The sequence below is a fragment of the Tinamus guttatus genome, unplaced genomic scaffold (genome assembly GCF_059628265.1).
Source record: "Tinamus guttatus ecotype Peru unplaced genomic scaffold, ASM5962826v1 Tinamus_guttatus_pri_ptg000455l, whole genome shotgun sequence".
Classification (NCBI taxonomy): Eukaryota; Metazoa; Chordata; class Aves; order Tinamiformes; family Tinamidae; genus Tinamus; species Tinamus guttatus.
The window spans coordinates 278,681-298,798 of NW_028288989.1; the positions used below are offsets into that span (position 1 = coordinate 278,681).

General features: G+C 39.5%; 1 protein-coding gene across 2 annotated transcripts; it reads right to left on the reverse strand.

Moving 5' to 3' along the window:
* Positions 1-5,678: 5,678 nt before the first annotated feature.
* On the reverse strand, positions 5,679-19,468 carry C1QTNF3 (C1q and TNF related 3). Of its 2 annotated transcripts, none has more exons than XM_088532096.1 (6): positions 19,297-19,468; positions 14,042-14,153; positions 11,580-11,734; positions 8,704-8,833; positions 7,255-7,354; positions 5,679-6,162 (listed from the first exon to the last, which is right to left on the reverse strand). In XM_088532096.1, the coding sequence occupies exons 1-6, from the start codon at positions 19,378-19,380 to the stop codon at positions 6,003-6,005; spliced, it is 741 nt and encodes a 246-aa protein (XP_088388222.1). In that variant the 5' UTR covers positions 19,381-19,468; the 3' UTR covers positions 5,679-6,002. The 2 variants fall into 2 exon arrangements, with proteins under 2 accessions (XP_088388222.1, XP_088388221.1); XM_088532095.1 differs by having other exon boundaries at positions 19,093-19,468.
* Positions 19,469-20,118: the final 650 nt, after the last annotated feature.

Genomic DNA, 20,118 nt, shown 5'->3' on the forward strand with positions numbered 1-20,118 from the left:
GTGCACATATTTGTGATACCATTTAATATGTGTCATTAAAATTACAGCAACAAATAGACCTCTGTAAGTTCACTACTGGACAGGCAACAGATATGAAAAAAAGAGATTGATAAGAGATCAAAACACAGGACTGGCTGGCAGGACATGCAGTTCTGTTTTAGATATTGTTAGGGTGCTTTTGTGAGCTTGGTTAAATTACCTCAGTTAGTAGCTGTATCATCCTTTGCAAAATATACATTTCCTATATTTAAGTTAGTGCATTCCACAGTGTTGAAAAAATGAAATATTATAGACTATGTGTTATAGATATTGTTCAGAGAGGTGCAGACATGTCTGTGTCAGAGGCTGGCTGGATTGCATGCTGGGTTTACAGTTCCTGACAGATTTGCACTTTACAATTACTCTCACTTTTCACTAAATTGCAAAAATACCGAACCAGGAATATGAAGTCAAGATGCAGCTGTTAATAAAACCTTGTTTCTGCCCTTTGCATGTGTATTATTTGTGATCTAGTCTTATTAGATAAACATATAATAGTCTTTAGCAATGCTAAAGACTGTTAAAAATAGATATAAATATATGGTCTTTTCAATCAGGGGCATTTATTTGGACGTGAAAAACATTGACAAGCACCAGAAGCTGTTACTACAGAAGTATAGGACTGAATGGGAAACCACCTGGGTTGGTTCCGGTTCTCTGCTATTTCAGACAAGTGTGTGACTGCAGAACCCACTTGCTCAGCACACTCCCTGCCTCCTGTCTGATTGCCAAACACTTTCCAATGCTCTAAATAAATTCTAGAAATCCAAAAGCAACAAATGGTAGGGAGCCCCATGAGCAGAAAAGCAGAAATCAGAGGTACTGTATTACCAATATTCTTGGACCCTGTGGAGAATTTATTAGGTAAAACATTCATGTTTATCATGTTTATGATATTGCAAGCTGTGCTATACAGAATCACACCTTTTTTCTACATTAGTGTATGAGGTGCATAGACAGAACTAAAGAGGTATATGGTAAAAGAGGTATTGATAACTGTTCAGTTTGTTAAATGAAAAAGCCAAAAGGGCAGAAGAATTGCTCACATCTCTTGTAATACTTCAAATCTTACTTGGAAATTAGCATCGCCTAAAAATGTGAGGAGCAGTAATGTGAAACATCCCTGATTAATTCAAACATATCCACATCAATCTTAAATTGAGAACTCATGAATTTTTCGATGGTATTTTTGTATTCTGAATGTATCAAAGCTTTCAAGCCTTGATGCTTGATCCTAATATCGGCTTTTATGCCTTACCAGAATAAAAGCTTCCTTGGCATCTGTAAGACAATGCAGTTCATACTCCACATTTCTGGCCTTATACTGAGTGTTGTTATGATACGCTGTCCTTTGTATGGCACTCTGTCAAATACAGCACCTTAATCTCCACAATTTCAGTACCGTTCTTCAGCTCACGAATGGAGTTTCTCTTTGCTTTTCCACATTTTATGTGTCAGTGTGAACGCACACTTTCTTGCTCACACATTAAAAGTGAATTTATCCTGAGATGAAATGCATCCCTCCAAAGTAATGGTGAATTTGTGCTTCCAGAGAGTCTGGTGCTATCTGTCAAAGTTTATGAATTTATATTTAGGCATGAAAGTCTACTCTCATTCTCAGAAAGAAATTGTACAAAATACCTCATGCTGCTTTGCTAAAATGGTCCTATCTAGAAAAACTACTGTTTGTGAGTTGTTCAGTCCTGTCAGCCAGTGGAGTCCAACCTCGTGGCACACGCAGGGTCACCTAGAGCACGTGGCACAGGACTGCGTCCAAGCAGGTTTTGAAGATCTCCAGAGAAGGAGACTCCACAACCTCTCTGGGCAGCCTGTTCCAGCGCTCTGTCACCCTCACTGTTAAGAAATTTTTCCTTAAGTTCCTGTGGAACTTTTGGTGTTTCAGTTTCTGGTCGTTTCCTTTAGTTCTATCAGTGGCCACCAGTGAAAAGAGGCCAGCATCATCCTCCTCACTCCCTCCCTTGAGGTACTTATATAAACTGATTAGATCCCCTCTCAGCCCTCTCTTCTCCAGGCTGAACAGGCCCAGCTCCCTCAGCCTCTCCTCATAGGACAGATGTTCCAGGCCCCTGATCATCCTTGTGGCCCTGCGCTGGACTCTCTCCAGCAGCTCCACATCCCTCTTGTACTGTGGAGCCCAGAACTGGACACAGTACTCCAGATGTGGCCTCACCAGGGCTGAGTAGAGGGGCAGGATCACCTCCCTCGACCTGCTGGAGACGCTCTTCTTAATGCACCCCAGGATCCCATGGGTCTTCTTGGCCACAAGAGCACACTGCTGCCTCATGGTCAACTTGTCCTCCATGACGCCCAGGTCCCTCTCTGCAGAGCTGCTCTCCAGAAGGTTGGTCCCCAGCCTGTACTGCTGTCTGGGGTTATTCCTCCCCAGGTGCAGGATCCTGCACTTGGCCTTGTTGAATTTCATAAGAGTTGTCACTGCCCAGTCTGTGCAGATCCCTTTCGATGGCAGCGCAGCACTCTGGACTATTGGATACTCCTCCCAGTTTGGAGGCTGAGGCTGTGCTCCATCCCTTCATCCAGGTCATTGACAAATAAATTGAACAGGGCTGGACTGAACAGGGCTTTGTTTGCATTAACTGTTTCCATCACCCTGCAAATGAGCAATTTGTTTGGGACTTGGCTATAGTCACAATATACTTATTTCATAACAAATTCACATTCTTGTTTATTCTGTGTCACTTTGAGAATTTGAGAAAGCAAACAGTGCCTTTTCTGAGAAACACGTAATCTTTCAGGGAAGAAAGCACTGATCTGAAATGATATGCTTAAAGATTTTATGCCAAGCAATGTAGCTTAAAAAAAAATGAACAACAGAAAAATTAATTCCCATACAGCAATTTCAGCTGCAGATCAAGACTATTCCCATGACAGTATGACAAACTCTGAAGCCCCATCTCCTTCCCGGAAGTACCAATCCTTGAGGTGGAACATACAATTAATTCTCTTCCACTGTGTGATGTTGTGAGGGCCTGGAGTATTTTTCTTTCAAAGAATCATTACTGTTAGAAAATGAAGTTCTCAGAGGCTTAAAGACGCTAAAATTAAGGTTGCTGTTGCAAATTTAGTTTTGTTTTTCCTTGTGTTAGTGTGTTCCATTTTCTATAGCGACCAAGCTTCATTAACTGTACATTTGGCTGAAGTCAGTGAATGAAGCTGTTCTGCATTTGTCTTCTGTTACCACATGTCAGCATGTGGTCTATGGCTTACTCAGCAAGCACCATCTAGCTGCTGCAGGATGAGGCTAAGAAACAGCAAGTGGCTATGGGATGGGAAGAACATATGGTGAGACACATTCCGAGGAAACAGAAGCTAAGATATTCAGGATGGTTTTAGCAAGGATATTTCCAGTCTTGGCTTTGTAACAATGTGATTCTTCTAAAACACTGTTATTTCGTGGAATTTCTTGTCTGCTGGATTGCTTCCAGAAGACCAGAAGGATAATACTCCATTTGTTCTTTTTTTTTGGACAATTAACACAAGAAATCTCTTCTGCACCACATGGAGTTCATTATTCTATGTGTATGTTCATGGACCTTGCCCTGCCGCATTTCAAATAAATACACATGCACAATATGAGCCCCTTCCACCGTCACCTTTGCTATCTCCATGGCAGAATCAAAGACCTGAATTTTATTGATCCAGAGGTAGAAAATAGGGACCTCAATACATAAAACACACAAGATATCACTTATTTCAAAGTGGTGGACAAGAGTCTTTGAAGAGAGAACATATTTTTTACAGCATCAGTTAAAGAAGTGACTTTCAACTATGGACAATGATTCAAAGACAACTATTGTTAAAAAAAAATCTGAGAATAAACATGCATCTGACTTGCTAAATGTAAAAAAAGGAGAGATGGGAATATACATAAATATATACGTGTGTGTATGCATGTTTGTCTTTATATGTGTAAAAAAAAACATGTTGTTGACCCTTAGCAATGGTTTTCTCCAGTGCAATAGCAAAATGAGCGCTCAGGAAATTTGTGCTTATCCCCACAGTCTCCAAACAGTAAAAGTCTCTAGCTAATCTCAGATGTGCTGCAGTAAATATAGATGTGAACAAACTATTATAGTTTTACAACTATTAGATTTTATTGGGTAAATGTAAGCAAATATTCCTAACACAACAAGAAATATTTTTTTTTCAAGATTTTCCTTACTGTGAAAGTTAGCTCATTGTACTGTATATCACATGTAACACTTATTCCAAATGAATAACATTATCTGATAGGCTAGTGGGTGGATTTTAGTTTGAAGGAATGGCAAAATGTCATTAAAATATTTATTGAAATAACACAATCTCAGGTTTTGAAAGTCTATATGGCGCAAACCTGCCCCAAATTCATAAAGAGAAGATAAAGCCATCAGAAGGTAGTTCATTAAAATTAAAATTTTCAGTGGTTGATGCACAATACTAAAAAATCACAACTCATAATCATCAAGTATCAGCATGCATTTTTAACACAAGAAGTTTTTTGCATAAACTAAGAATGTATACAAGGACATACAAATTCTTAGAACAGATTTTGATTCTTTTACTTTATTTTACCAGTAATGATATATTTGTCTTATATAAAATAAGTTCAAATAAATATTAAACAAATCGCTGTTAAAATGTAATTTTTCTTTCATTACTTTTTGAGGCAGAGTATGCAAAATATGCTCACAATTTAACCCCAGTATTTCTGAAACCATATTCTGAAGCCTATGCTGATAAGTTCATTCTTAAGTAAAAAATAACAGCATAAGATCTCAGATATCCAAAAAATCAGTGAGCAGTTATTAATTCTAAAGAATTGTCCAGTTTTCTGGGAGCAGAACTTCTAACCTAGCCTTTCACCAATTAAATATTGAAGTAGGTTAGCTGTGACTTTGCCAGGCTACAATTTCTTTTCCTGAAATACTAGTTCTTGGCAGGTTAGTAGGCAAACTGTATCAGCAACTTCACTGTTGAGTAAATAGGCAATATATCAGTGTACTTTCTGCTAAACGAGCTCCAAAGCCCACAGAACATGTGTTTCTCTGCCTACCTGTGCTGCCCATTAATTCCAACTTGTCTAGCATCTCTGGTTCCGCCTTGACACTCTGCATTCAACTACGTCAGTTTTCAAAAATCTAAAGGCTAGGAAGGAATAATACATTTCCCCTGTCCCTTAAGCAGCTAATAAGGCTAGAATTATTACCACTCTTTTTTTTTCTTTTTTTCTTTTTTTTTTTTTTGAGAGAGAGAGAAAGAGTAAATATGTACTGAAAAATTTACAAAAAAAAAAAAAAAAAAAAAGACACCAAATGCACCTTCGGAGGTTTGAGATGGCAATGAAATAAACCTGAATTCTTGACATGTTAATTTTCACATTTTTTTCTCCTGTTTATAACGTTATTTCTAGTAAATAGTAAATAGGCCAGTAAAAACTTCTTCCTCTAAACCTGCTCTCAGCTGAACTTAAGTCACAACTCCTTTAGGCCTGTTTCCATGATAAAAGCTTAGGTGAACCATTTAAAAAGAACAACAAAAAATCCCCAAACAAACAACATTTCAAAAAAAAAATCCCCAAACAAACAAACATTTCCTGACATATACTTAAGTATATTTAGAGACAAAACTAACTGCACAAACTGCTCTCCAAATCATTTTCAACTGCTTTACCTTTGTTTTTCAGTTGCTTTGGTAAAGAGAGCAATAGCAACGTTTAATAGTTCATTAGATGCAACCTAGATGACAATTTATCCCCTGTGAATCTGTAATTGTGTCAGCTACCCAATGTGTTCAGCTCATCTCTGATACACAAATAGCAACACACTGCATCAAAACAAGACTTCTTGGTCTGCTATTCTGTAGTCCAGAGAAAAATACCAGCTCAAAAAAAGAAAAGCTTCCTCAGATGATTACCTTTCTCTTTTTTTTTCCTTTTTTTTTTTTTTTTACTTTGTTTCAAAAAGAAGAAACCCAGCAAAGGTGGAGAAGCGTTGATGGTCCCCATGGAGGGCTCCGTTTCCCATCCGCAGCCAGACTTCATCTCCCTTGGCAAGCTTTAACACCGCGCTGTTTCCTGAAGTGTCTGCTTTCCCTTTTGATTCATAGCTAAGGAGGAATATTTTACAACAACTCAGCTCTTTTTTTCTTCAAAATGATCAAGCAAATAACTTGAAAATAAAGTCTGAGAAAGCACATTGTTATCCTGAGCAAAATTTTCCTCCAAGGCTCACTAACACTTTTTATCTGATTTACTCAAAAATGTTGGCATCTGTGTGCATTTGGTCCCCTAGTTAAATTTTGCACCTTAAGTGCATCATTTCATTCCCTTCTGAAATTCTTGAAGCTTAGCTCACACAGGTTTTAGAACAAATTTATTATTTAAAATGAAACACTGTTCATTTTTCACAGCACTCAGGATTTCTCATTATGCTCTTTTTCTTGGAGTCACCCCAGCTAATTTTACATGCCTACAGGTCAGGAGTCTCATGTAAGCTGAGCATCTGCACTCCCTGCCAGCAGTAGCCAGGGCTGACTCCAGCCTAAGGCCCTTTGCTTAGATCTGCCAGATCTGGGCTAACCTGCTGATTATGCGTGTGGGTTGGTTTCCTTTCTTCCACTTGCCTTTTCTTTCATTAATACTTCAGGAAAAATAGTTGGGCAAGTAGGCCAAGTAACCCAAACAGTTAAAATAATATTCAAAATACGTTAATGATAAAACCAGTAAATGGAGCACCTTTGTTTCTGGCTCCTGCAGCTACTTATTGCTGACTTTGGCCGTTTAATTGCTGTTTTTTAAAGTAATCTGCCTTTTTTTTTAATCTTTGATAAGATCTGTTATCACATTGCTGAATTCTTCCTTACTCCTGTTCCCTTATAGACCAAATAGAGGTGAAATATGTTTTAACAGAATAACAGCTAGTTACTGCAGGACTCCAACCCTGATTTGCAGTGCTTTCCTAAACTTTAGGGAACATCTGATCAAGACTAAATTTTAGGAAGATTTTGTGGCAGGTATGATTTCAGTAGTGCAAAATGAAGTGCTGTTTCTTTGTTGTTTGTTTTTTTGTTTTGTTTTGTTTTCACTCTAGTGAATTCCTTCAGAAAAGGAACAATTTCACCGTTCTTGCAATGTGAGAAAGAAGCCACATCTGCACAAATGCATCTTTTGCAGTGAAAAAGGCTTGGCACTCAACTCACCTGTATAAGCTGAAAACGGTATTGCCGTTATGCATGAGGTACACGTACACTTCCTCCACGTCTTCGTGTTTCATCATATTGAAGGTGAAGAAGTACACTCCTGAAAAAGGTTAAAATTTATAACATGTTGGCTTCCTAGAGGGAGGTGCTTATGCTGCAGGCTGGTGCTTCTTACTTAGAAAATCTAACAGCTAAGACCAAATTTGCCTTCCTGTTGTTAGTGGGTATTTCACTTCCTATTACAGTGTGTCAAAACCTGACTCGTTTTTATTCTACATATGGCAAGGGTTCAGCCACATGCCATTCCAAAGACGTGGCAGCACCCTTCCTTCTCTCCGAAATGGAAGTTTCCCAGAGATTCAGCCTGGTCACCCCTCTCTCGCCTCTCCCTGTTTGCCTTCCTGCTCCCAAACATTCCCAAAAGGGCAGTCTCCACGGCAGCCCCAGCTCAGCCCTGGACGCCATCCCGGATCGGACAGGGCATGAGCCTTGCAGCCCGCCACACCGTGCCCTGCGTGTGCAGACTGCCTCTGCTCTCTGCCCTTCCATCCCTTCTCTGACCTTTGGAAGGCACTAGCAATGCCGTCAGTACAACCACGTTATGCGTCACGAGGTCTGTGAGACTCTCCCAGGAGGGAGGAAAAGCCTCTGGATCCTCAGCAGGGAGGTCTGGATCACTGACCCTGCAGTGCTCTGAGTGCTGTGAGCTTAGATCTTGTATCAAAGACATTGAGTCATTATGGGTGAAAGTTTAACGCCCACATATACATTAACCACAAAGGGAGGCATCTGTAAGAAAAATCACACATAGTCCTAACTGTCCGTAAGACAACTGCCACAGCAAGCTTGGAGGCCTGACTTTCATTTGCACTAATGTCACTTTTCACAGCAGGACATAAATTAATGGGAGGATGAAAAGGACCAAGCGAAGGAGGGTGACTTCAGGCTTTGCCTAGACCTGTTCTTGGCATATCACCATCCATCCCCCATTGCTCCTCCTACACCACAGCCTGGTGAGCTGGGGGATCAACACGGATGAAAAATGGATCAGGAAACCCTGTAATGCCTCATTTCAAGCCACATCTGGCCCAGCTCACGGTGCAGAGGAAAGCAGGGACAGCCGGAGTGACAGGAGGCAGGAGGAGATGACTGTGAAACTGCCCCTGGTGCGTGTGACCATGGTGCTCTCATCATGACAACAGGAGTGCTTAAGGTCTCAATGCGGGAGGCCCTGCTCTCTCCTACAGGAGAGGAGGATCCCACAGGGGAACCTCCTCCTGGCTTGCTGCTTCTCCAGTCTGATTTTTCCTGAAGGCAAGAGCTATATGGACTATTCCCATGAGCCTCATCAGCCTCTTGTGAAAAGGCAGTAGTATTTTCTCATTGCCTTTGGCTCTGCTCCTCTCGATAGCTCTCAGAATTGTGTTATTTTGTTTTGCAAACACTCACCATTCACTGGAGCTCCAAATCGACCAGTCATGACATCAAAGAAATTCCCGACGTTGGTTTCGACACTGCTGAAGATGATGCCACTGTTCTGGTTACTGAAGTGAGTAGCCATGGAAGCCATGAATGCAACCTATGCAAATGCAGTTTATACTTAGTCAGTTATTCATGAAATGTGCAAATATGGAGGAATCGGCTACAGAATTTCATCTCTTATTCATGGTCTGTTTATTTTCCTGACAGAGATGTTCTTCTAGGGCATGATCCAAGGTCATTAAACTCTAGTAACAAAATTCCCATTGAGTGAAACTGGAAGAACACTAGCTTCCTTAGGTTCAATTGCACTATTCATGACTGTTAAAGTAAGTGTATGGGCAAGTGTTCACAGGTAAGAACCTTAGTTTTGGATTTTATTTATCTTAAATTCTCTCTAGAATGATGCAGTAGAAAAGTGGTATTGAAATATACGGTGTTTTGCATAAAAATAATTTAATTAGCTTTTATATGTTGCCCCGTACATTTAAGCTGGATATTGCTTTTAACTGAAAGTGTGAAATAAATCATGCATGGTAAAATCCATACACATTAGTAGTTTTGATGACTACCTTCAGAGATGCATGAGTCATTTTTATTAAAGATGTCCTAGAAGTAAAGTGATGGGGATTCACCAATCACTACTATTTCTCTTACCATGTGCTCTGTATTTCTCAGTCAAGATATATGGTGGTGAGGATCAAAAGGGGAAACTAAAAAAGTGAAAATTGTACTAGAACTCCCTATTCATCTTCTTGTAGTGAGAGGTATAGTTTGTGGAAAATGTTTTGTAGGAAGCTGTGAAAACCAACCGCCTAGGCAGGGAAAGGTGTTATCTGGTCTGTGAGGCCATGGTCGCCCAGCGGACTGATAGCAGAGTGACAGGAGCAGAGACACTGCATCTGGAGGCCAGAAGGTCATGAGGGGAGTTGACAGATGTTTTATTTCTGTCTTGCTGCTTTTTAAATGGAAAATGCTCAGTTGCAGTTGTTACTGCCTCTCACAAAAGTGTCATTTTCCATGAGATTTCAACTACATAGGAAATAAAAAGAAAAAAAAAAAATCAGCCCCTTCCCTTCTTTTGATTTCAGATCCAAATAAGAATGAAACTGAAACAGGCAAAATCAAATGCTCAGTCAGATCCAACACTGGAAATCATAAGCCATCTGCTAAGAAATCTGAGGAGCACCAGATGTACACTGAAGACTGGGCTTATTTTCCTTATCCTGCATGGATGCATTTACCGTAACAGCAAACTCCTAACTTCTTGCATCTCAGCCAGGGTCACATCAAAGTTCATCATGTGTTAAAGCAAAGCAGCTGCAATGGCAGCTTTATGGAATTTATTGCTTTTTGTCTGGATTCCATTTTGCTTTCTCTTTGACCCCACACTCCTTTGCTTGCACTCACCAGAAGAGTTGGAAAAGGTGTCTTTTTTCTCTGTCCTATTTTGAAGTAGCAGATCAATATGGATACAGATGTCTTTCAAAATAATCCTGTACTTAATGGTATTGTATTTAAAGGTGTTTCTTCCTCTCCCTATCCCTTCCCTAGAATTCTAAAGCATGATGTTGACAAGAAATTTTATGCTTTACTGTGTAAAGAATTTTAAAGCACATCTGTTAAATATAGCCAAAGAATTTTACTTTAAAGCAAGTACTGTAATATGAGCCTTGTCATCATCTTTCATTTTTCGATATTTAAATAAATCAATCCTGCTAACTTACTGTTAAGAAAAACACTAGATAACTCATTTTGAAATTGCTGAAGTGTCTATGATGAATGTAATTACAACAAATACGTTTTTCAAGATATTCAGCTAAAACACTAATCCTAGTTAATTCTTTAAGAATGCTAAAATAATTCTGCTTTATCACAGAAGTCTACTACTTTTGGAAACTAATTTCAGACTGAATTTTATTCTGTACAGTTACCCCGTCTCCATGCAACCTAGCGCTGAGTATTCAAATATACACAATGCCAAGAAATGCCAAAGAAAAAGCAATTTTCCGACATTACACACATGTTGGTTTATTGGTGACTTTGCTGTTAGTTTTCATGCCTTTTCTGAAGAGATGAGCAAGGTCTAATCCGAAAGCTATGTAATTATGTTAACACAGTGGTGAGCCTGAACAAATATACCCAAGACCTTAGCAAAGGCGACAGCTCAGGCCTGAACCCACGTTATCATGTTCACCTGGCTTTGGGAGAGCTCCATCACGGCAGAACGTACCTGCTTCTCCCTCATGCCAGCTGCATGGAGATAATCCATATAGTTCCGAGCAACATTTTAGAGGTACATTTAAAAACAGAGGTAGCTACTGAGGACGTTTTTCAAAACCTGACGACTCTGGACTTCACTCAAGGGTTTTGACCTAGTATGTGAGGATTTGGATACGAATGGTGCTGCGAAGCTCCCAAGGCCTGGCAGACCTCAGAAGTGTGGGCCCTTGCTCTTCTCACGTGCCCTAGGAAGCACAGAGGTATGTATGTGATACAGCTTAATGGGAAAATTATGGTCCCGTTTACTCTCCTTTAACGATCCAGTTACTGGCTTTCTGCCCTAAAAGGGAATGGTATACGCTTCTTCCTGCTTATTTTGCATCTGGATTCTTACTCTGAAGAAGGGCTAAGCCCTGGTGTCTTTCTTTTGCAGGAAGATCTGGCAGAGCACATTACTCAGTCCTGGCAAGTGCTGTGTATGTCACCCTGTAGTGTATACAGTTACAGATGGATTTGCTTCCCAAGCATCCCGCAGTGTATCCTACGGTAATCAGGAACAGCTTTTCAGAGGAGAAAACTCCATAACCGGAGCACTGCTGCAGGCAGCACGAGAGATCTTGTACCTGCAGCTCCGGGGGGATCCCAGGGTAGCCCTTCTCCCCTTTGGGTCCGTGATGGCCGCGCTCTCCTCTTGGTCCCATATCTCCTTTGTCTCCTTTCTCACCCTTGGCTCCCTCCTGGCCTGTTGCTCCATTATTCCCGTTGTTTCCATGATTTCCTTAATAGAGGATTAAGATTTTGATGAGCAGGTTTCCAAAATGAGATGCAACTGTGTGTAAGAGTTAACCCTTCTTTGGCACTGGTGTTGCTCAAGTCCCTGTAGGCAGTTGTGCAGGAAGAAACTTCAGCAGATACAAGGCTCAGGGAAAGCAAAGGCTGCTGCCTGGTGGGACGTCCAGGTAGCCCGTGTAGGTGCTTCTGCTTTTACTTCTCCATAAAATCTTTTCTCCTGTTGTTCTCATAGGATAATTTGGAGAAACATTTTGCTATCTTCAAAATGTGTCTTGCAAATGGAGAAAGGCAGTAACCTTAAACTAGTTAAAATATGTTTTAGGGTCTAAATTCTCAGGGTGTAGGTTTCCTTAGAAGGGTTGATAGGTCATCCCTAGACTTACAGAAAGACAAAAATCTTATAATGAAGCTTTTCTGAAGTGGTTTTATATAAAAGGGCTCATTGTAAAAAGGTATTTCTGCATCTACGCTATTACTTACTTCCTGGTGTTTACTGAGGAAATTACTGAGCAAACATCTGTGACTGACAAAATTTCAAAACTGGCTAGAATAACTGAATGATTATTATGCTTACCTGAAGCAAGATCTCAATCTTAAACTAATTACTAAGGGAATTAGTTAATGCAGTCGTTGATCTAACTCTACTTGAATTGAAATGAGGTTCTGTGCAGCTCTGCTTCTTCATTGATGCAAAGCAGTTAGGTACTGTAATCATGAATTTGCAAGAATAGTGTTGTTTGAGGTCAAATCTAGTGAGTAATTTCTCATTTTTTTTGTATTGAGAAAAAACATGATATCCAATAACGAAGCTAAATGATAGCTGTAAATAAGTTTTATTTAAGTAGAGAAATCAGTAGACTTTACAAATTAAAAGTATGATCCTTCATACAAATAAAGAACCACTTCTCTGTTTGTAACAGACGCCTGCAAGCAATATTTGAATCAATCAGTGAACCACAGCTGTTGTTATTTCCCTTTGGCACATTGTGATAAAAAATGCAGCAGATGAAGGAGACAGAGAAATTCCTGGCTGGAGAATGATGCTGTAGAATAGCATTTGTGGTGTCTTTTGACAGCATGAGAGTGTGACTGAGTTACATTCCCTCATGTAGGGACAGGCAAAGTTGTGTCCGGATACAACCACTGCAGTATCCCAACTGCAGCCGCCAAAGTATGGGCATAAGCAACACTTTGTCCCACTTCTAAGCAGCCAAATCGATTAATACATAAGGCAGCGTTTCAGCACAAGAGGTCTCACTGTTACATTTCTCCTGCATCTATAATGGTCATGCTATTCTTATAAAGGAGTGATGCATGAAATAATAAATTCTAGCTCATGGCAGTCTAATGTCAAATATGCTTAATACTTCATTATGCTTAACATCAAAACATTTCTGAGTAGCAATTTATTTCAGTGTTCTGCAATCCGAAGCTAATTCTTTAAATGCTTCATTTAGAAAAGTGTCAGATGTGCCTGTTAGTGGAAAATATTTATCTCATAGCATATAAAATCACCTTAAGGAAAGACTGCGTCTTTTTTTGTGAATGGTTATCTGTTATCTCTGGTAGCTGACAGTAAATCTGTGAGACAGAATGATAAAGAAATATATTTTATTGACACAACAGAAGAGGAAAGATCGGGAAGATGAGGCAAATCTGTCAATGATGTGTTCATTTACTTTACACATCTGCTTTAGAAATGATCATTTCATGAAAGTAACCACCATACTACTTACACCAACATACCATCTTTTCCCTTTCTGCAGATTTGTTTCTTTACGTGGCAATTACTTGATCAAATTATACCCTTTTCTTAGGTGTCCTGTTATTCTGTGTGCATTTTTAATAAATCAGTTATTTTATATTATGGAAGACAACAAGATGAGAGAAGAGAGCATGTGTGTGTCTGTAAAAATTTGGCTAGACAGGAAAGCTCCTAAAAGCAGCACAATTTGGCATTGCTGAATATTCAATGATGAAAGCAATAATCAACCCCAGAGAACAAGTTCTCCCAACTGTAATGGACACTTCATGCAGCTTTAAGAAGAGAGAACAATTTGGCCAAATGCAAAGAGACTACTTTCAGCATGATTCTGTTAAAGCTGGATTTTATTAACAAGTCATTTTCCACTGGCATAGACTTTAGAGTTTAACTGGTATTAGACCCCTATCTTCCCTGAAATAACCGAAAAACCCATTTCCAAATTTCTCCTCATCTTGTGATGTTCAGACCATTCTCACAGAGTTTATTGCCTGCAAGCAGACTGATCAGGAATCAACTGAACCTCTTTACCTGGCATCCCAGGGGGGCCGGGAGGTCCTGGGGGCCCTTGGTAGAGTCGAACTCCAAAATCGCCGCGGCAGCAGGTACTGCAGTCGGGATTCTGTGGTCCTGTTTGTGGGGGCTAAGTGCACAAAAATAGGTTATAAATAACTAATTCATGGAATGCATTAATCATACATGTGTCAGTTACAGGATCTTCTTTATATAGTATCAGTATATATATTTGCATAAGTTTTCAAAACCCTTCTTATCTGGAACCCTTCCTCCAAAAATGTTATTTTTGGAAGATTTAAGGAAAAAGCTCTTCAAGTGTTCTGAGAGTTAGATAAACACAAAAAGAAGAAATAAGTTGGCATGTTAAAAAATGGGGGATATGGAAATGAAATAATACTGACTAGTGAAGGTTAAGTGGATATGTCAGTTAGGTTTCTATCTTGCTTTTCCCTGATCCCGAATTTCATGTAAGACCCTTTGCTGACAAGCAAGCCTAAGTGCAATGAGTGTCAGGAAAAAAGGACCTTCCTGTGGCCTTCAGCAGTGAGCTGTCTTCTGCTGAACGTGGAGAAAACTGGATCAGATTGACAGGAAGAGATGTACAAAATTGTCCATACAGCAAATACCTGCAAATGACCCCAAGACAGCACATTTGCAAACTACTAAAGTTAAGATAACCTGCCAAAGCGCCAAGGCACATGAGAAGACTCAAACTGACCATGACACATGGGGTTAAGGACATTTGATTATTCATACTTGTGGATATGTAACTATGAAAAACTGTTTATATGATGAAATGTATAGCAGCACAAATAAACAAATGAGTTGATTATGCACAGCTTCACTACTGTAATAATAGTCTGATTATAGTTTGCTATTATCAGTTTTCATTGCTTTTCTTTCCCAAATTACTGTATTTAGGCTAATGGATTCTCATTCAGTTCTGGTCAGATTTTATAACTAGGCTGTCATTTTGATTTAACAGCGGGTACAAAGCTTTCATTGGGTCAGCTGAGGTAGAGGTCATGGCTCTTATTTTATTTTTCTACCTCCTTTTCATTTTCCCTTCTTTGTTGTTCTTCCCCTGCAATTCTTTTCTATTATCCTGAGGTACAAATCTGCAGTGCTTAAATTCTGTAGGGAAATCAGATTGCTACTTTTTCCTAATCATTCTGCTATTTGTCTTCCTTCCCTTTCTTTCCACTGTTGTTCTTTCTCACCCCTTCCTAATACACAGCTACTGGTTTAACTGCAGTAAATGAGCCCCTGGTCCTCTGGGCACAGCTAAATGAACATATAGCTGCACTGTATTCCTACCCTTGAGGCCACCACCTGACCTAATCTGCAACGCTGAGGCTTGCTGCCCATCTTTTGAATGATTCCAAGCACACCCCCAGAAAGTCATTAATTTCAAGAGGCTCCAGAATTTGTGTTTATGGCTGTAGAAGGACGTCTTTTATGCAACGGCTGCGATGGATAGGACATATCGGACACCGTTCAGCTGGAAGCAGTGACAGCTGCTGGGGGAAAAGGCTGGACAGAGAGCTCAGAAAGCGAATTTCATATTCAAAGAGGCACAAAAACATTAACGACTGCCAGTGGTCAGGAGGACTTTGGATTATGGGTCGTTGCTTTCTACCTTAATTCCAGATGAGAGGTATACTGTACGAGAGAAAAAATGACTTCTGTCTGCTGGACTGTCTGTTCCTGGAGGACCCATCTGTATCATTTTTGCTGTCTCATCTCTCCCAGCTGTTAGAATAAAACTGACAATCTCCAGATGTACTGGTCAAAGCTTTCCCAATGTGAGATAAGAAGTAGCCCTGCTTTATACTAGTTTTCCATCTTTGAAGGAGAGCCAAATGCTCCAGGACTGGAATTACACAAACTTTTTGTACCTCCTGGAATGCTAATGTTCAATGTGGTGCTGAGCTGGAAATCTCCTTTGCTTTTCAGACAGAAGCATCTGTCCAGAGCAAATAAATAGTGCAAGGCTAGAAATATCCAAATGCTTGCAACTGTGGGTTACAGGTAAGGAAATGCATGAGTCCAGCAAAGTGGATTTTCTGTGTCAAAAATAAATCTTATTCAAGTGTGCAAGGCTCTCTTTGCAGAGGTAGCACTTGTTTCCTTAACCAACACTCTGCCATCCCAAACAACATTTTTAGCGTGCCAGCAAAATTGTTGTTAAATAGATGCTGGTACTGAACGTGACTAATTTGACATTATCTCTCTGACAGCTCAACAGGTTATTACATGTGAAAGCAGGCAAGTCCTGCCAGCTTGGTTGTATTAGAACAGTTCCACTGCCTTCAAAATAGCTACTTATGCAAGTTGTGAGCTAATATTGACTTATTATCTTTACTAATCCTTTTACTCGGAGGAAAAAATGTTCACGATCACTTGCCAAGAACAATGGATATTCAGAATAATTTTCTAATCTCTAAAAACAGAGGACTTTGTGAAAAGTACATTTAAAGTAAAAATCTGTGCCTAACATAAAATTACACTCAAATGGGAAATAAAAATTAATTGCAGCCTACTTGCCAAGGGGGTCCTATGCAGCAAGCGGCACATAAATTTTATTGCGCAAGGAATCTTTGGCATTGCTCTCCAGAACAGGAATATGATTTAGCAGCTTGTGAAAGGCATCTGCCACATCCTAATACAGATAAAAAACTAGAAATGAGGGCACTGCGGATATTTGCTGAACTTCCTTTGATTTAGCAGGTAGGAGGCAGTTCTAGGGAGCAGATGGCCTATAAAATTCCTTTAATTTAAACTTGTGATGCAATCAGAATTGGAGAACCAGACCTCTTTCCACTTCCTGGTTAATTTTCTGGGTTTCTGTTTAAACTGCCTAACACAATATAGAAAAGAGAGCACTGTGCATCCACTGCCCTTGGCTCCTGTGCTGCAAGAAAATCAAGATGTCTCTGTGGTCTCTATGACCCTTCTCTTGCAAAGGAATAAACAAACCACCAAAATGCAGGGCAAAAGGCCAATAGGCTGAGGGGTACTTGGAGGGTGTAAGAACATAAGAAAGAGGAGCACGTCTGGCTTTCCTCCTTTTGCTGCGAGTTCTTGTTCTTGAGAAATGTCCATTATATTTTTCAGAAGTTACCAGCAGGATGGAAACTGGTCTTTTACCCAGTGCAGCAAAGAAAAATGCTCTTGTGGCTTTGGCACAATAGTGAATGTGATGTTTAAAACACTTCAGCAAAAGGGCAAAATTCTCCAGCCAGAGCTAAGATAATCAAGAAGCTAGGGATATTAGGGATTAAACTTTTCCATACACAGTCTGGGTGTTTACAGCTGTTGCATTTGCCAAACACCTTTCAGATAGCTCAGGGAGAAGGGAGAGGTTTGATATAAGTAAAAACATGTCCTTGCCACCTTTGCTCCCCGTCTGCCTGGAAACCCAGGGAGTTTCGGGATGGAAAATACCTATTGCATCAGCCACTCTGTGATGGATTATCCCTGTTGTGCATCTGCTAATGCTCCATTTCATTTAAGTAAGCCAAAAATGGCATAATTTCCCCAGCAAAGTTTGCTTCCTAGGGACGAGACTGCCAAGCAAATGACCTGCTATCAGCTGCACTTGGGCTGGCAGGACTCAGTGTTAGTGTCACAGCTCCTTGCCCACCAGGCAGCTCCAAACACTGAATTGTCTGATGAAAGACCCAGGCTCCCCAGAGACTGCAGTGACATTTTGAAGGGCAATTTGACCCTTAACAAAATCAACATTTTATATTAAATCCTGCGTTATCTGAAATTATGTTAAAGTCTTTTAAAACTTTTTTAACTTTAATTTTCACGGATGCAGCTGCACAAGTCTCTGTGCAATAAAGAGGAGCACACACACAAACATACACTAGCTGGCTCACCAGGCTATATGTTTATACATATATATTCACACTGTTTGTATCTATATGTAACTCCTGCACAAGAAATCTGAAATGTAATTCACTTTAAAATTTGATTACAGGGAATGTAGTGGTGGATTAAACCTGTTCTTATACTGGGAAGTGTTTCAGTTGCTTTAGCCTAGCATAGTACTAAAATAAAATGTTTATCATAAAGTGGGTGATTATTCAGTGTTCATCTGCATGTCCCTGATTCATAATTTGGAATATCATGATTAGCTCTAAAGAAGTTGTAAAATGCAAATGATAAAAGACAAACTTGAGAGAGCCTCATCATTTATATCAGAAATAGGAATGAAACACTCACATTGCTGCTTTTAAAAAATATACCAATCAACAAAAACTTTACTTGAATAGAATTTTGTTTTGCCTAAAATTAGAAAAAGGTCTATCTTCTGTTCTTAAAAGATTCACCTCTAAATTATGATTGTGGTATTTTATACAAAAATCATGCAATTTCCCCTTTGCTGTCAGCTAATGACTATAATATATAAATTGCCATGTGAACGGCATAAAAAGACCTCCAATTTAAAAAGTAGGCACTATAGCAGATTTAAAAAACATTTCATTCCACATGTTTTTCTGCTGAAACTGAAAGTCAATTTGATATATATCATTATTAAATCTACTTGTCTCTCAAAAGCAATATTTGTGCCTGTATTTTCAAGCTATTCCTTAGAATAACAATTGCAAATACTGAAAAATTCATTGTCTTTCTCAAACTCAATATGTTTCCTACACATAGTTTTCAAGTAAGCTTATTCTTTGTTATTTGAATCCTTTCAAATACCTCTGCAAATTCCATAACTTCCTTCACATCCAAATGATTTAATAAAATATAAAATTGTAATATATTTTTAAAAAATACTCAGAAATAATTAAGGGACTCTATATCACAATAATTTCGGCAAAACAAAAGGCTGCTGTGCATGTTGGTAACAGCGTCCTGAGACACTGCTGGTTCTACTAGTTCATTAAAAGATCCTATAAAACAACCCAGCAGGACACAGACCAATAAACAGCTTTAGTAAAATTCATTTCATAAATATATCAGTGATAATCTTAGAGAGAGAGAGAGAGAAAAAAAAAGAAATATCTCATTAACTTTAAAATTATCTTTAGAAGATTAATTCAGAGTACCTGGACTCTATCTGAGGTAGTCAGTTCTACATCATCTACCTCTGGTCTCAGGACTTTTTGGTCTGTAGAAGTGCTATTAGCAACAGTCCACTCTATAAGTTGACTCCGCTGTTTCAATATTTCCCTGCTTCTGGAACCTTTATGGCCAGTCTGGTGATGACTTTGCAATACTTTGGCCACTGGTTTATAAGATCTTCTGCTCACCTCCATGTATTCGTCTTGACACAGGCAAAATGGAAGAAAAAATAAAGCCAGCAGATGCCAACTGATGAAATCCTTCTCTGCCATGCTATTCAAAATGATTTCTCAGGAGTCCAGCAAATGTCTTGCAGAAGGAGAACCTCTCTGCTGCACCAGGAGCTATGTGGTCCTTTCAGCTTTTCCACTAGTAAGCCTGGCACTGAGACCAGTACCAGGTTTTATACGGTTGTGTGCAATAAATAAAACGAAAAATGCCAAACTGACAGGATCCTTCATCCAAAATCAGTCATGCTTCTTTAAACAAACCAGGCATTATTCACCACTTCACCACCACAAGGAAAATTGATTTGTATGCTGGAAATGGCCACAGCATTTAACGGACTCCCGTGGTTCCTATTTGGGGGCATTAAAAATGTAGCACCTTTTCTTTGGCATGTTTTTGTTTAAGTGTGAAAAAATGTGATGGAAATGGAGAACATGTGGCTAATGGTTTACGTTCCTTGATTAGACATGGAAAAGCTGTGAATTCACACTCTAAAATGTCTTTTGGACACAGTCACCTTCCTTATTTGCCAGGAAATTCACACACACAACTGCGTCAGCCCAGTCCGAAAATTCTTCCAAGAGCAATTAGGAAACAAAAGCACAAGAGGAGCTTTTGCATATGATTCTGACCCAATCGCTGTTTCTGACTATGCTTTTCATTCAGTAAAAGAAAAATATTGAATTTCTGTCAGTTGGCCAGCAGTGGAAGGAGACAGGGTAAGCAGCTCTGAAAAAATGAGTTGAATTCAGATTCACAGAGCTCAGTTTCTCAGCATTAGT

Coding starts and splice junctions, on each gene's coding strand:
- C1QTNF3 (XM_088532095.1), bottom strand. CDS start 19,380: ATGGCAGAGAAGGATTTCATCAGTTGGCATCTGCTGGCTTTATTTTTT. Junction 14,154..19,092: donor CTACCTCAGATAGAGTCCAG/GTACTCTGAATT, acceptor TTGTGCACTTAG/CCCCCACAAACAGGACCACA. Junction 7,355..8,703: donor ATTTGGAGCTCCAGTGAATG/GTGAGTGTTTGC, acceptor AACCTTTTTCAG/GAGTGTACTTCTTCACCTTC.